Source organism: Felis catus, chromosome F1 (genome assembly GCF_018350175.1).
Source record: "Felis catus isolate Fca126 chromosome F1, F.catus_Fca126_mat1.0, whole genome shotgun sequence".
Classification (NCBI taxonomy): domain Eukaryota; kingdom Metazoa; phylum Chordata; class Mammalia; order Carnivora; family Felidae; genus Felis; species Felis catus.
Genome location: NC_058384.1, coordinates 39,416,932 through 39,431,460, shown reverse-complemented (window position 1 = coordinate 39,431,460; position 14,529 = coordinate 39,416,932). Strand labels below are relative to the sequence as shown.

At 41.3% G+C, this 14,529-nt stretch overlaps 1 protein-coding gene across 8 annotated transcripts in view; it reads right to left on the bottom strand.

The window, feature by feature from the left end:
* Positions 1 to 13,914, bottom strand: part of CAMSAP2 (calmodulin regulated spectrin associated protein family member 2) — a 113,844-nt gene extending 99,930 nt beyond the window's left edge. For 7 of the 8 annotated variants that reach the window (XM_011290950.3, XM_011290951.3, XM_019821952.3 and 4 more), the window contains exon 1: positions 13,351 to 13,914. In XM_011290950.3, the coding sequence (XP_011289252.3) occupies positions 13,351 to 13,489 (139 nt within the window). In that variant the 5' untranslated portion in view covers positions 13,490 to 13,914. The remainder of the gene's footprint in view (positions 1 to 13,350) is intronic. The other variant, XM_045049207.1, reaches the window with a different exon arrangement.
* Positions 13,915 to 14,529: the final 615 nt, after the last annotated feature.

The following is a 14,529-nucleotide window of genomic DNA, read 5'->3' as shown; positions in this document are numbered from 1 at the left end:
AATCCTCCCTCCGACCTTAGAAGGAAGATCCCTGTCTCCACCCACCACCTTGTATTATGCATCCCTGCTAGCCACATTCAGTTCCCAACAATCACACTTTCTTACACTTCAGAGCCTTTGCCTTTGCATATTCTGGTCACTATTTAGAATGCTCTTTCTCCCTATTCTTTACCCTTTCAGATTCTTGGGGGCCAGTGACCCACACAGTTTGGTGCAAATTCCCCCCAGTTAAGGGAAGGAAGTAGCATTTATTCTGCCTTCTCTGTACCTCAGTGTAATGTACTTTCACTTTCTAGACTCTTCAATTCTACAAAAGAAAATGTTTGTAGTTTGTAAAATATAGGTGAAAGCTTTTAAGTATAGATAAGCACTAGTAAGCAAAAAGTTTGTTAAACATAGAATTCAAATATGTTAAATAAAGGTAAGTGGATTGTATCATGTATGTTTAAAAAGAAAAAAAGAATGAAAAAACCCCAAAAGATACCAAATATTCATGAGGTATCTAGACACTAAATATTCATGATATACTAAACATATATGTAAAGCCCTAAATACTCATGCTATATTGAATATGCATGAGACAAACGAACAAGAGACGATGAACACTAAATATACATGAATACTTAATATCCACGAGTCCTTAATTTGGCCACCTACTGGTAACACCCATTCTGGCCTACTTGTCCTCTGACCAAGTAACACAAAGTCCAAGGCTATTCATCAGGCTTATTGGTAACCCACAGCTGTGCCCGGCATGCTTGTTGGCATGCTTGTTCCCTGTGTCTGTCTGATAGAGCAAGTGTGTATCACTGGCCTATGTGTCACTGTGAGCCTCCTTGTTGAAACTTCAACTCTGGTCCTGTGACCATACCATCATCATTAGGGAAGGCTAATGTAGCAGAAAGAGATGGACATATAAACACTGTATATTATGAAAGGGCGGGCCTACGCCAGCCGACTCCATCTTGTTCTGTGTCCTTCACCTTGACCACACCTCCTCCCCTTGACTCCATCTTGTTCTGTGTCCTTCACCTTGACCACACCTCCTCCCCTTGACTCCATCTTGTTCTGTGTCCTTCACCTTGACCACACCTCCTCCCCTTGACTCCATCTTGTTCTGTGTCCTTCACCTTGACCACACCTCCTCCCCTCGAGTAAACCCTCCCTCACCTGCCGGACCCATCCCCAGGACCCCTCCCCAGCCAATCGGCTGAGGCCATAGCCATTACCTCACCAACTGCCCCCAGGCCCCAATAAAACCTTTGTCCTTTTGAAACTCGCGCTCTTTCCCTGGTATCTCACCGCTGCGTCGGTGCAGGTAGGGGATTGAGCTCGAGCTAGCTCGAATAAAGGCTCTTTGCTTTTGCATCGGACTCGGCTCCCTAGTGGTCTTTGGGGATCACGAATTCTGGGCATAACAATTGCAGGATTCAGAGTATGGTTCTTTCTCCCTGCTTGCACTCTATCTTAAATGTGTTAACTTACCTGATCTCTTTCTCCTTGCTTCTCATTGTAAATTGATTTGACAAACCATAGGATTTAACCATTTTAATTAGGTCTGTGAGCTCTTCTTTTCTGTGACCTCTGGAGTAGTTTGCCTGGTAATTTACTTGGAGGCTATCATTTATGAAGGTAATTTCCCACAAAGGGTAACCATATACTAAAAGTTTCTTTTTCTTTTTATTTATTTATTTATTAATTTTTAAGTAATCTTAATGCCCCACACAGACCACAATGTGGAGCTGGAATTCACGACCCTGACATCAAGAGTCAGACGTTTAACCGACTGAGCCACTCAGGCGCCCCAAGAGAAGTTTCTATTTAAAAGACCTTTCTCACTAATATATGAAATCATGATAGAAAAAGAGACAACTAGACATTAAGCACCTCCTGGTAAAAATACACACCACCTGTGAAGTATGCCAAAAAATAAACTTGAATCTACAGAATTCTTTAGATCTAACTGCCAATTTATGGAAACCTATTAAATAATACCATGGAGATCCAGACTTGGGAAATTAAAAAAAATTTTTTTTGAATGTTTATTTTATTTTTGAAAGAGAGAGAGAGCGTGCGTGCGCACGAGTGCAAACATGGGGAAGGGGCAGAAAGGAAGACACACAATTGGAAGCAGGCTCCAGGCCTGAGCCGTTAGCACAGAGCCTGACACAGGGCTTGAACTCACGAGCTGTCGGATTATGACCTGAGCCAAAGTCAGACGCTTAACCAACTGAGCCACCCAGGCGCCCCTAGAATTGGGAAATTTTAAAGGGCAAACACTCTGGTTCCTCCAGTAAATAAATGGAAGAAAGACAAAATGACACAGAGGAAGAGCCCATATATTAAAAAAATTTCAAAAAAAAAAAACCTTCAAAAAAAAACCTTAAAGAGACATACCAACCAATTGCAAAATATGACCCTTATTTGCATATAGATTGGAACAAATGAAGTGCAAAACAAAAAAATAAAGACGATTTATGAGACAATCAGAGAAATCTTAATACTAAGGATACGGAGTGGTATGACAGACAGTGCTGTGATGATGCCAGTACCATGGTTATATTTAAAAAGAGTATTCCCCTGACTAGAGATACACACTAATATATTTATAGATGAAATGATACAATGTCTGGGACTTGCTTCAAATAATCAGTGTGGCCAGAAAAATCAATGTAAATGATAAATCAACATTGGCTATGAGTTGATGATCATGGAGGTTGGGTGAAAAGTACATGGCAGTTTACTGTTACTGGACATATTTGATATTTTCTAAAATCAAATGGCTTTGTTTATTTCAAGAGAAAGAAAAAAAAGAAGAGTACACAACTTTCAATGATTAAGAAAGAGCTCTGAGTAGTGTGATATATGGACGTGGATGGATGTGAGGCCTGGAACTACTACAGCCATTTGCTACCATGAGAGAAGACAGCTGGAGAATGAAACTCACACATAAAGGGCATAGCTAGGGGAATCACAAAGAAATGGAAATGGGACCTGATCAAAAGTCCAACTTATCTCAGAATTTTTTTGGTTATATGAGCCAATAAATCCTCTGTATTGCAAGCCAATTTGAGTTGGATTTTCTGTTACCACAAGTGAAGATACTCTCATTAACTTTCAACCTACTACGGTCACAGTTTTGCTTCTACATTGCCCTCAACATGTCCTCAGCCAAGTCATCAAAAACTTCATCGGTGTTAACTCAATGGAATTTTATGAGACTTCTTGCTTAATCTGTCTCAGCAGTACCTTATACCTCCCTCATCTTCAGTGTTCTCTTCCCTATGCTTGAGATTCCATACTTCCCTGCCTTGTTTTCCTCTTCTCTGGTTACTCTACATCTGGCTCCTTTGCTGGCTCTCCTGTGTTAGGTCCCCTTGTCTCTCCTCTGTACTTTCCTTCAAAGTGACTGACAGTTACTCTTTTTACAACCATGTATGTGTCTCATCCCAAAGATCTTCTAAATTCCACATATGAATTTTTAAGGCCTAATGCACACACCACCATTTTAGATATTCCTCAAACTCCATGCTGTTCTTTGCACATACACACAACCTGGCTCTCTTCCATTATTCCCTTTCTCAGTAAACAGAAGCAATCTTAACACTCCCCACAATCTCATCTTTGTTCCCACATGCCCAATCACCAAGTCTTATCTTTTACATTCACCCACTTCTTTCCATATCCACTGCTGCAATCCAAATTCAAGTTGTCATCATCTCTCACTTGGACTATGACTTCCTACTTATTTCCCCTTTGCAAATCTTAGTCTCTTTTCAATACATTTTCTACTGTTTTTAAGAGATCTTTTTTTTAATGTGGTAAAATACACATAACATAAAATTTATCATTTTAATCATTTTAAGTGTACTTTAAGAGATCTTTTAAAAAGCAGACTTCTGATGATGGCACCTAGCTTTAAATAAATGGCAGTGACTCTGGGTCCAGATGGAAAGGAGACTTTTCACTAGAACTACCCTGACATACCTTTTGAGTTTTCAATCTGTGCCTGTCTCATCTGTTCAGAAAATATTTTGGGGTCAAAAAGTAAATTTTCAAGATATCATCACAATCTTTAGTATGTATTTTTAAAAAATGGAGGTGGCTGGAAAAAAAGACAAATTTCTGCTATTTCAAAATCTGTTACGTTACAAAGTTCTACAAAACTATAAATTAGAGAAAAATTAACAAGGTCAGCAACCCCTTTATTTGAATGTCATCAAAAAAGAGAAGGGAAAACAAGAAGACAGCTGAAAAAGAGAATCTGGAGAGCAGTAGAAAATGCCAGCAGAAAAAAATGAAACCATCTACATTTGACCCTCGAACAACCCAGGGGGTTAAGGGTACCAACTCGACCCCCCCCCCCCCCCCCCGCCATGTAGTCAAAAATCTGCATATCACTTTTGACTCCCCAAAAAACTAATTACTAAGAGCCTACCGCCAACCAGAAGCCACACCAGTAATATAAACAGTTAATAACACATTTTACATGTTGTATTATATACTGGATTCTCATAATACCTAACTTTTCTTAATTTTTTTCAGTATTTCTAGACTATGCAGTTCATCTACAAGTTTTTTCAAACTGTCACAAATCTCCAAAAAGTTTTCCTATATGTTTATTGAGAATAATCTATATATACGTGGATCCCCACGCAGCTCTAATCCATGTTGTTCAAGGGTCAACTGTACTTTGAAACTTACCGTGGTTGATGACAAACATCTTTTAAAATATTTCAAATGTTTCATCAAATGTCTTTTATCCAAGAGCCTAAAGTACTCAGAATCTGCATGCAATTCCCATTTGAAAAGATTTTTGGGTGTTTTTTAATGTTTACTTTTTTTAAGTTTATTTGTTTATGTTGAAAGAGAGAGAGAGAGCAGGGGAAAGGCAGAGAGAGAGTGAGAGAGACAATTCCCATTTTAGAGACAGAAAATGGTGTGGGGGCACCTGGGTGGCTCAGGTCATGATCCCAGCTTGTGGGAAGGAGTCCCACACTGGGCTCCACACAAGAGGGTGAATGAAGCCTGCTTAAAATTCTCTTTCTCTCTCCCTCCCTCCCTCTGCCCCTCTCCCCTGCTTCCACTCTCTCTAAAATTTAAAAAAGAAAGAAAGAAAAAGAAAGAAAAAGAAAAAGAAAAAGAAAAAGAAAAAGAAAAAGAAAAAGAAAAAGAAAAAAGAAGGGGCACCTGGGTGGCTCAGTCAGTTAGGCGTCCAACTTCAGCTCAGGTCACATGAGTTCGAGCCTGCATCAGGCTTGCTGTTGTCAGCACACAGCCTGCTTCAGATCCTCTGTTCCCCTCTCTCTCTGCCCCTCTCCTGCTCACTCCCTCTTTCTTTCTCTCTCTCTCTCTCTCAAAAAGAAAGAAACATTTTAAAAAAGAAAAAAGAAAAATGGTGTGAAGGAGAGAGCTGGGAATTGGTGAATATGGCACTTCCAAAATACCTTTTTAAGATCATACACGCACACTCCCAGGAACCTATGTTTATGAAATATGGAGTGCAGAGATGAACACTTATTCCGGTTAACGGAAATTCCATCTCTTTATCTTAAGAAAATAGAATACTCCACAAACATTACTAGGCATAATACCGCGGAGTACAGCTGTAAGGATTACAGAACGAGCTCAGTGGCCTCCCTACTGCTATATGCCCAGCCTCTAGTTTGTCTAGTTTGTAGTGAAAAATACTTTCAATAAAAATAATTCTCTGAAGTTACTATAAGAAATATAATCCCATTCCACACTGCGCACAGAATATGTAAAGGTAGCCTAAGTGTGAGACTGATAAATTCTAACACTTCCCAATTTTTTCTTCTAGTGATCTCAAAGCAGCATACACATGCTTATTACCATGACTATGCAGCAAGTAGGGAAACCAAGACAAAGAGTACTTCAGGAAAATGCCCCAGAAAAAAAAAGGGAATAAGTGGTAGTATGAGAACTGCAAAGATACTACTGTACAGGCCTTTAATCTAAAATGTTATGTTGATGAAGAATCAATGTTAAAGAAGGAAAGGAAAAACTGTGCAAGGCACAGGATGGAAAGTGATCAATGTCATAAATGAAAACAACTTTTATCTCAGCTAAAGAACCAAGCTTGTCACTACAATAAATATGTAACATTTAAGTATTATTATTTGTTGTCCATCGATGAATAAAGAAGATGTGGTATATATATACAATGGGGTATTACTTGGCAACCAAAAAGAATGAAATCTTGCCATTTGCAACTACGTGGATGGAACTGGAGGGTATTTATTATGCTAAGTGAAATTAGTCAGAGAAAGACAAATATCATATGACTTCACTCATATGAGGTCTTTAAGAGACAAAACAGATGAACATAAGGAAAGGGAAACAAAAATATACAAACAGGGAGGGGGACAAAGCATAAGAGACTCATAAATATGGAGAACAAACAGAGGGTTACTGGAGGGAATGTGGGAGGCGGGATGGGCTAAATGGGTAAGGGGCATTAAGGAATCTACTCCTGAAATCATTGTTGCACTATACGCTAACTAATTTGGATGTAAATTAAAAAAATAAAATTAAAAATAAAGTATTATTATTTGTAATGTACCAATGGAAAAGGTCCATAAACTAGTATACATGGAAAACTAGATAAAGAGATGGAATTTCCGTTAATCGAAATAAGTATTCATCTCTGCACTAAATTAGGGAGGGGGAGGAGACTCTGAAATGACAGACCAATGCTAAATATATTTTATATTTCTGTACTAATTTATCAAATACCAGGTTTGTTGAAGATTAAATAAACTTTAAAAAATTTTTTTACATTTATTTATTTTTGAGAGACAAAGACAGAGCACGGTGGGGGAGGGGCAGAGAGCGAATGAGACACAGAATGGGAAACAGGCTCCAGGCTCTGAGCTGTCGGCACAGAGTCCAACACAGGGCTCAAACCCACAAACCGCAAGATCATGACCTGAACCAAAGTCAGACGCTTCAGGGACTGAGCCACCAAGGTGCCCCAGATTAAATAAACTTTCAATTCTGCAAAACAAATTTAACACTTATATTTGAAAGGTTTTCATGCATTCATGCCTTCACTTCCAATACTATACAATTGTAATGAACTACTGGAGTTCCTGGGTGGCTTGGTCAGTTAAGCATCTGACTTTGGCTCAGGTCATGATCTCGTGGTTCATGGGTTCGAGCCCTGCATCGTGCTCTGTGTTGACAGCTCAGAGCCTGGAGCCTGCTTCGCATTCTGTGTCTCCCTCTCTCTCTGCCCCTCCCCTGCTTGCACTCAATCTCTCTCTCTCTCTCTCTCTCTCTCTCTCTCAAAAATAAACATTAAAAAAATAAAATTGTGATGAACTACAGAAAGCATATATAACATAGAGGTTAAAATACAAATTTTAGTATCATAAAGGCTTAGACTATAATTCTGGTTCCACCACTTACAAGTTGATCAAAGGCAAGTTATTTAAGCCCTCTAAACCTGTTTGCTCATTAACAAAAAGGGCAAACTATCCAATTTCCTAAATTCTTATGTTCCATTTGAATACTTCTGAAATCAGGATGTCTTACAATTAATTTGGACTTTAGTGTACAAACCCCCTTTTTAAATTGCATGTATACCTTAAAATCGTTACGGCAATGGTTCTCAAGCTGGGGTCATTTGGCCTCCCAGGAGACATTGAGAAAGTCTGGAGACATTTTTGGTTGTCACAACTGGAAATGATGGTGGAGAATACTACTGTCAACTAGGCCAAGGATGCTGCTAAAATCCTACAATGCATAGGACGGCCCTCCACAAAAAAGAATTACCCAGCCCATAGTTCTGTGGTTGGGAAACCTTGCTTTAGAGTTATAGAAGAAATAAAATGGTTTCCACTTAATAGGGTCATTCTCAGAATTAAAAGAAATAATAAATATAAAATGTTCAAAATTGTACTTAGCACAAAGTATGTGTTTAACAAATTAGTCATAGCACTTTTTCAATCCAATATGCTTAGAATAATTTATCTACAAAATAAATACCAAGTTCCTTAACCTGGCTCTTCAAACAATTCTGTTCCAATCTACCTTTCAAGCTGGATCTCCTACTACACTTCATTACATAAACCTCCCCAATCCTACTGATCTATGTTGGTTTCAGAACTCCATGCCTGCACAAACTATCTCCTCCATCTACAATGCCTACTTTCCATTCAGCCTGACTCATCTCAGGATCAAGTCTAACTACCACCTCCACTTCAGAGGTCTTCCTTCACAGATCACTGACGCTGGTGGTACCCTTTCCCCCTCCCTACCTCTCCCTCCCTCTGAATGTCACCATTCCAGTTACATGGCCCTTATATATTTCCTGAACTCTACTACAGTCACAACCTGTATCACATCTCCCTTATCAGAACGGCATGCATGGTTTAAAAACCTACAGGTGCACCTGGCTGGCTCAGTCAGTAGAGCATGTGACTCTTGATCTTGGGCCTGTGAGTTCAAGCCCCACACTGGGTGTAGAGATTATTTAAAATAATAAAATCTTTAGGAGTGCCTGGGGGGCTCAGTCGGATAAGCATCCGACTCGATCTCAGCTCAGGTCTTGATCTCAGGGTCATGAGTTCAAGTCCCGCATTGGGCTCCACACTGGGCATGAAGCGTACTTAAAAAAAAAGAAAAAAGAAATAAAAATAAAATAAACTCTTTAAAAAAATAAAAACAAAATAAAAATCTACAGCATTTGACACTGTTAATGAGACCACCCCCTTGAAATTTTTCCTTCCAGGGCCTCAATATTATTATACTTTATTAATTCTCTTTCTAACTCTCTGATTGCTTTAATTCTGCCTCCTTTTCTTCAGCAGCCCCTCTCAAAGTAAAGTGTTCACTACCCTACATTCCATCACCCTCACATCTACTACAATTTCAGTTACATTTTATGCACAGAAGACCCTGAAATTATTATTTCTATCCTCAACTTACCAATCATACTCCATATCTACATTATTAGCTACATACTTTATTGGATTTCTCAGATAAGGTATTTGGGAAACATGGGGCTGCCTGGGTGACTCAGTCAGTCTGTCCAGACTCTTGATTTCAGCTCAGGTCATGATCTCATGGTTCGTGGGATCAAGCCCCAAGTTGGGCTCTGCACTGACAGCCTGGAACCTGCTTGAGATTCTGTCTCCGTCTCTCTCTTTGTCCCTCCCCATCTCTATAAACCGAATGGCTCTGGATGAGTTCCCTAAACCTCTGAGCTTCATTCTCCTCATCAGTAAAATTGGAATGATTAATAGTTTCCATCTCTTAAAAGCTGTTATGAGAATTAAAATTATGTAATACATGCCAAGTGCCTGATACACAGCAAGTACTTAATAAATATTAGCAGCTTTATCATTTCCACTCTACTATAAGCTTTCTTGATATCTTGCCTTAACTCTCCTGCAATAACTTCCCTAACTGGCCTCTCTGCTATTAGTCTTTCTTAACCACAATGCCACCCATTGTCATCACAACCTACACATGTATATAAATTAGAGCTTACATAGGATTTTGACAGCAAAATGTGTTTGGACAAATGATTTTATACTATTAAACTAAACAGTATGAAAAGGAGAATGATTTTTTTAAAAAAGAGAGAATAAGGGGCACCTGGGTGGCTCAGTTGGTTAAGTGTCCAACTTCAGCTCAGGTCATGACCTCGCGGTTCCTGAGTTCAAGCCCCTCATCGGATCTGTGCTGACAGCTCAGAGCCTACAGCCTGCTTCGGATTCTGTGTCTCCCTCTCTCTCTGCCCCTCCCCTGCTTGTGCTCTCTCTCGCGCGCGCTCTCTCTCTCTTCTCTCAAAAACAAATAAACATTAAAAAAAATTTTTTAAAAAGGGAGAATGATAGTTGATAAAGTTGAAATGATATGTTAACACTAGGAAGTGGGCCTTAAATTCCATGTTAAGAATTTCAAATTCAAGAATTTCATAAAGAGGTTTTGTACCCACCATTTTCCCTAAAAGATTTAGAGGAGCAGAACATTTAAAGCAAACTCAGCAATATCATTGCTTAAATGGGTTAAGCTGTTCAAATACAGCAGAGATAGTACAGCTTAACTTGCCCTTTTGGAATTTGCTTCAAGTAATGAGCATCTGTTTATTAAAATTCATCTACACAAACTTATTCTTCATTTGATCAAAACTGTATCTGTGTTATTCTACAAAATAAGCTATTAAGATTTGGGCTATTTGGACTATTTTCAATGTAATGAGAAGAATATAATTCAAAGCTTCAGAAATAAGACTTCAAATGAAGTAAAAACTCCAACTGCTTTCTAGGTATTACAATACTAGTGCTTTATTTATTTTGTATGGTTCAATAACTTCATTCTATGTCCATCATTGATTTCTAGCTATCATTTTAAATGACTTTTCCAACACATATGATTCTAAAATTGACTACTTTTTAATATATCAAAAGTTAGAAAGTTTCTCATAGAAAAAAACTAAATTAATAACTGAAGATTCTTATATCATCGTTAAAGAAGCAATTTGGTAAATCACAACTTCAAGTTGGGCTAATATTTTTGAAAGATTAACTGAATACCCTTAGGTAATACCTTTGGAATACGTTGTCTGTTAACATTTGCCGCTTAAATGTTTGCAGAAAATGAAGAAAAAAAATTACATAAAAAAAATGAAGTGACTTTTCTTCTGTTCACTCCATATAAATGTACACTTTGAAAGTCTGTTCATTAAAGAATAAACAAAATGTACAAACATAACATTCTCAATAACGTATTAAATTCTGTTACTAAGTCACCCTCTTAAGGTCTTCTAACTTTGGTTCTCATTCCATTTTGAGTATGATCTTTTTATCCATTCCAACTGTTGCCAAGGCAAATGTAACCAAGTACCAATAATATTCATCTAAGCCTTCAGAGAGTATGTTAAGAGTTGCCCACTCTTTAAAGAAAATAAAAAAATAAATAAGACTTCTAACATGTACTATGTGCACATTTTTCACACTCTGCACAGTGGTATAAAGAGCAAAGACTTCAGAGTCAGAAAGACCTGAGCTGGCATGCAAAATCCACCACCTGCCAGATGTTTCATCTCAAACAAATTAAAAGCTCTGAACCTGTTCCCTCATCTGTAAAATGAGAACAGTATCTACCTCGAGGGTTGCTGTAGGAGTAAATGAAGCAATGTACTTAAAGTACTAGGCATACAGCAGGTATACCCTGCCCCCACCAATGCCATACCCTTGGGAGTCAGTCAAATGAAAACGTATCTCCACCCTCACTAAAAGCGTGATAGTAGGAAAGTTGTTTAACCACCCTGTGCACTGGCATCCTCATTTTTTAAAAATGGGGAACAAACTACCTACATCACAGACTTGCTGTGAATCCCTAATGTATAATTTCATGCAAAGCATCTAGCAGAGTGCCTGGCACACAACAGATTCCACTGATATTAGATTCCTTTCACTTCCTTTCTTTTTAAGTGTGTTCAATGTGTTCCTCAAGCGGTCCAGAATCTGGCAAACTTGCCTGACATATATCCCGAAAGTAGGCCATTTTCTGGTTAGTAGCCTTTGTGAATCGAGGGCAACATTCTGACATCTGTACTATAAGCATCCTCTCAGTTTCAGAAGGAAAGAAAGTATCCGTGTTATTCCCCTACCTTCCATTTCATACACATTGCTTTTCCACATAGGTCGCCACGTAAATTTCCCTCTGTCTTTCCAAAATACTTAATAGCTTTCATTTCTCCTCCAAACGGATATCAGCTTCAGCATGCTGCTTACGTTAAAACCAAAATACATCTATTACTCTCATTGCTGATATCAATGGTGCCAGAAAATAAAATACACGGACACTTTGTGCTTCTTCCTTCCTATGTGTTACTCTACACATCTAGTTCCAAATAAACCTTTAAAATGTAAATTATTTCAAGATGAGTTTCAATTACACTTACTCCTGATGCCAGTTTTAAAACCTTAACATCTTTCTACTTCAATATCAAAATATGAGAATTTAAATAAAACAAAGTTGTCATAAACATAAAATCACGTTAAAGTTTCCTTCAAAACGAATTAAAATAATTTCCCAAACACTGAGATTCCTTTGCTAGTTAACTAAAATGTGCAGCTCTGAAAACATCCAGCTATGGATGATGTTTAAGAAGAATGAACAAAAGCATTAACTCCCATATTTTCACAGCCTTCAGAGTGGAAATAAGTCATTCTCCTCCCACAAAAAATTAAAAAAAAAAAAAAAAACCCAAACTTAGATTTATTTAACATCTGGAGAAATATCTGCAAAAACTGAGAAACTTTCCAACCAATATTTTACACATCCAAACTTTATTAACTAGGGCAGAGAAACCTTACAAAATGATTCCTGAAGTTATCAGAGGAAATTTCCTTACACGAGCATCTTCCTATGAAAAGCTCTCTAATTTTTTCAGGGCTCTACAACATGGGCTCCTGAAGCAACAGCTAAGGAATTACAACAGGAGGCCCTTTTCCTGTTATTTTGCAAAGACTGGGTAACGGAGAGAATGTTTAATTGCTACCCCACTGTACAATCTGTGTCAACAGCACATGCCCTCAAAGAAACTCGACTATTAAAAAAAAAAAAATCCCATAGTAGGGAGTGTTTGTTTCTCTTAATTTATGAAACCAAGATACACCGTTGGTAAAAGGAATATATCTCACTGATAACAGGAAATGAAAATAGCATCCCACCATCAGCAAGCTGAATACTGGTTTTAAGTAACTGGTTTAATAGAGCCTGGAATGTGTAGGGAAGGATGATACAGGCTTTGAGAATGACAACAAAAATCAACACTGCACTTCGACACAGGGCACCTTACATTCTAGGAAGCCTGAACAGCAGCCATCATTACAAATGTCAAAATCAATATAGTACTATGTGCCGTCCACGTCCTTCAATAATCAAAGAAACCAGCTCAAATTTCTTGGTGGTGTAATCACAATTATGACCGAGGGGGGAATGCACGCAGCACGACGAGGCAAATAACCACAAAACCGCCCCAAGTAAAAACAAGACAAAACAGCTTACTGAACACAACAAAACACCTCTGCTACCCAATAAAGGAAATCTGGGTAAAATCCCACCTGCCCATTCAGGAGCACCTGGCTGGAGACCAAACCTGCCTAATTTCTCCTTTCTTTCTTGTCTTCCCAGTCCCGCATCATCTCCCTGAACCTGTGCGAGAACACACGCACCGAGGGGGCATCCGATGGTCGGAAACAAAAAAACAAACAAACAAACAAACAAAAAAAAAAAAAACAAAAAAAAACAAAAAAAAAACCGGGATGTGTACATCCTAAGGAGAAAGACGGAAGGGAAGACGCCACTTACCTGTCCCAAAGGCTTTGGCCACCAGCCAGGCCAGATTGCAGGCGATTTTGGCCCTGGAGAAATCATAGTGGTCAAAGGGCTTGATGGCTGGAACAATGAACGTCTTTCGCATCTCCCTGGGGTCTGCAGCATCCCCCATCTTTCACGGCGGCTCGTCGGGAGGTCCGGGCTCCAACCTTCACATGGTGTGGCCGCGCCGCCGCGGGGGTCGGGAGCGGACGAGGGAAGGGCTCAAACCATCGGGGCCGGGGCGAGGCCCGCCCGGGCGGCGACGGGGGAGGAGAAGCTCAGCTGTCCGCGCCGCGAGCCTGCCGCCTCCCGCGGGAGCCGCCGCCGCCGCCGCTCCTCCCGGGCATAGGAATGTGACGGCGCAGCGTCCGTCCGTCGGTCCGTCCGCCCGCCCCGCGCCGGCGCCCCGCCGAGCCACCCGCCCCGCGAGCGCGCGTGTGAGCGAGGCCGCCTCCCCTTTGTCTCCGTTTAGTCACACGGGCTGGGGGGGAGGGGGGAGGCTGGAAGGGCCCGGAATTTTAAGGAGGGGGGGGGGAGGCTTTAACAATCACGTTGTGGAAAATGTCCCCGCCATCGCGGTGCCCGCACGCCCCCGCCTCCCCCTTCCCTTCCCGCGGAGCGCGGAGACCCCTCAGGCCCCGGCGGGCGGAGGGACGAGCCGGGCGCGCGGGACGGGGTGGGCGCCCCCTCCGCCCCCCCGCAGCGCAGCCCGGTCGGGGGCCGCCGGAGACCGAGCGGAGGAAAACGTCAAAATCACTGCGGCTCCCAGGCCGCCGGCGGCGCGGCCCCTCCTCTGCGCTCCCCTCCCGTCGCCGTCTCCTCCTTCTCCGGCCGCCGTCTCTGCCGCCGCCGCCTCCCGGGCCTTCCTCCCTGCGGACGGCGAAGGCGGCGGCCCGCGAGAGGCCGTGAATCCCGGGCTCTCAGTCCTGCCTTCTCCGCTATGCCCCCTCGTATTTTTTTTCCCCCCCTTCTGCCGCCCGGCTCGGTCGCTCCCCGTCAGCCGCCGCCGCCGCCGCCGCCGCTGCGGTTTTCCGGCTGCCGCACTGGATGGAGCGAGCAGATGCGGGCACTGAGCATGCGCGCCGGCGCCGCTCCGGCCTGCGCCCCCGCCCCGCTTCCCTCCGGCCGCCGAGATCCCGGCCGCGCGCCAGCCCGGCGCTCTGAGCATGC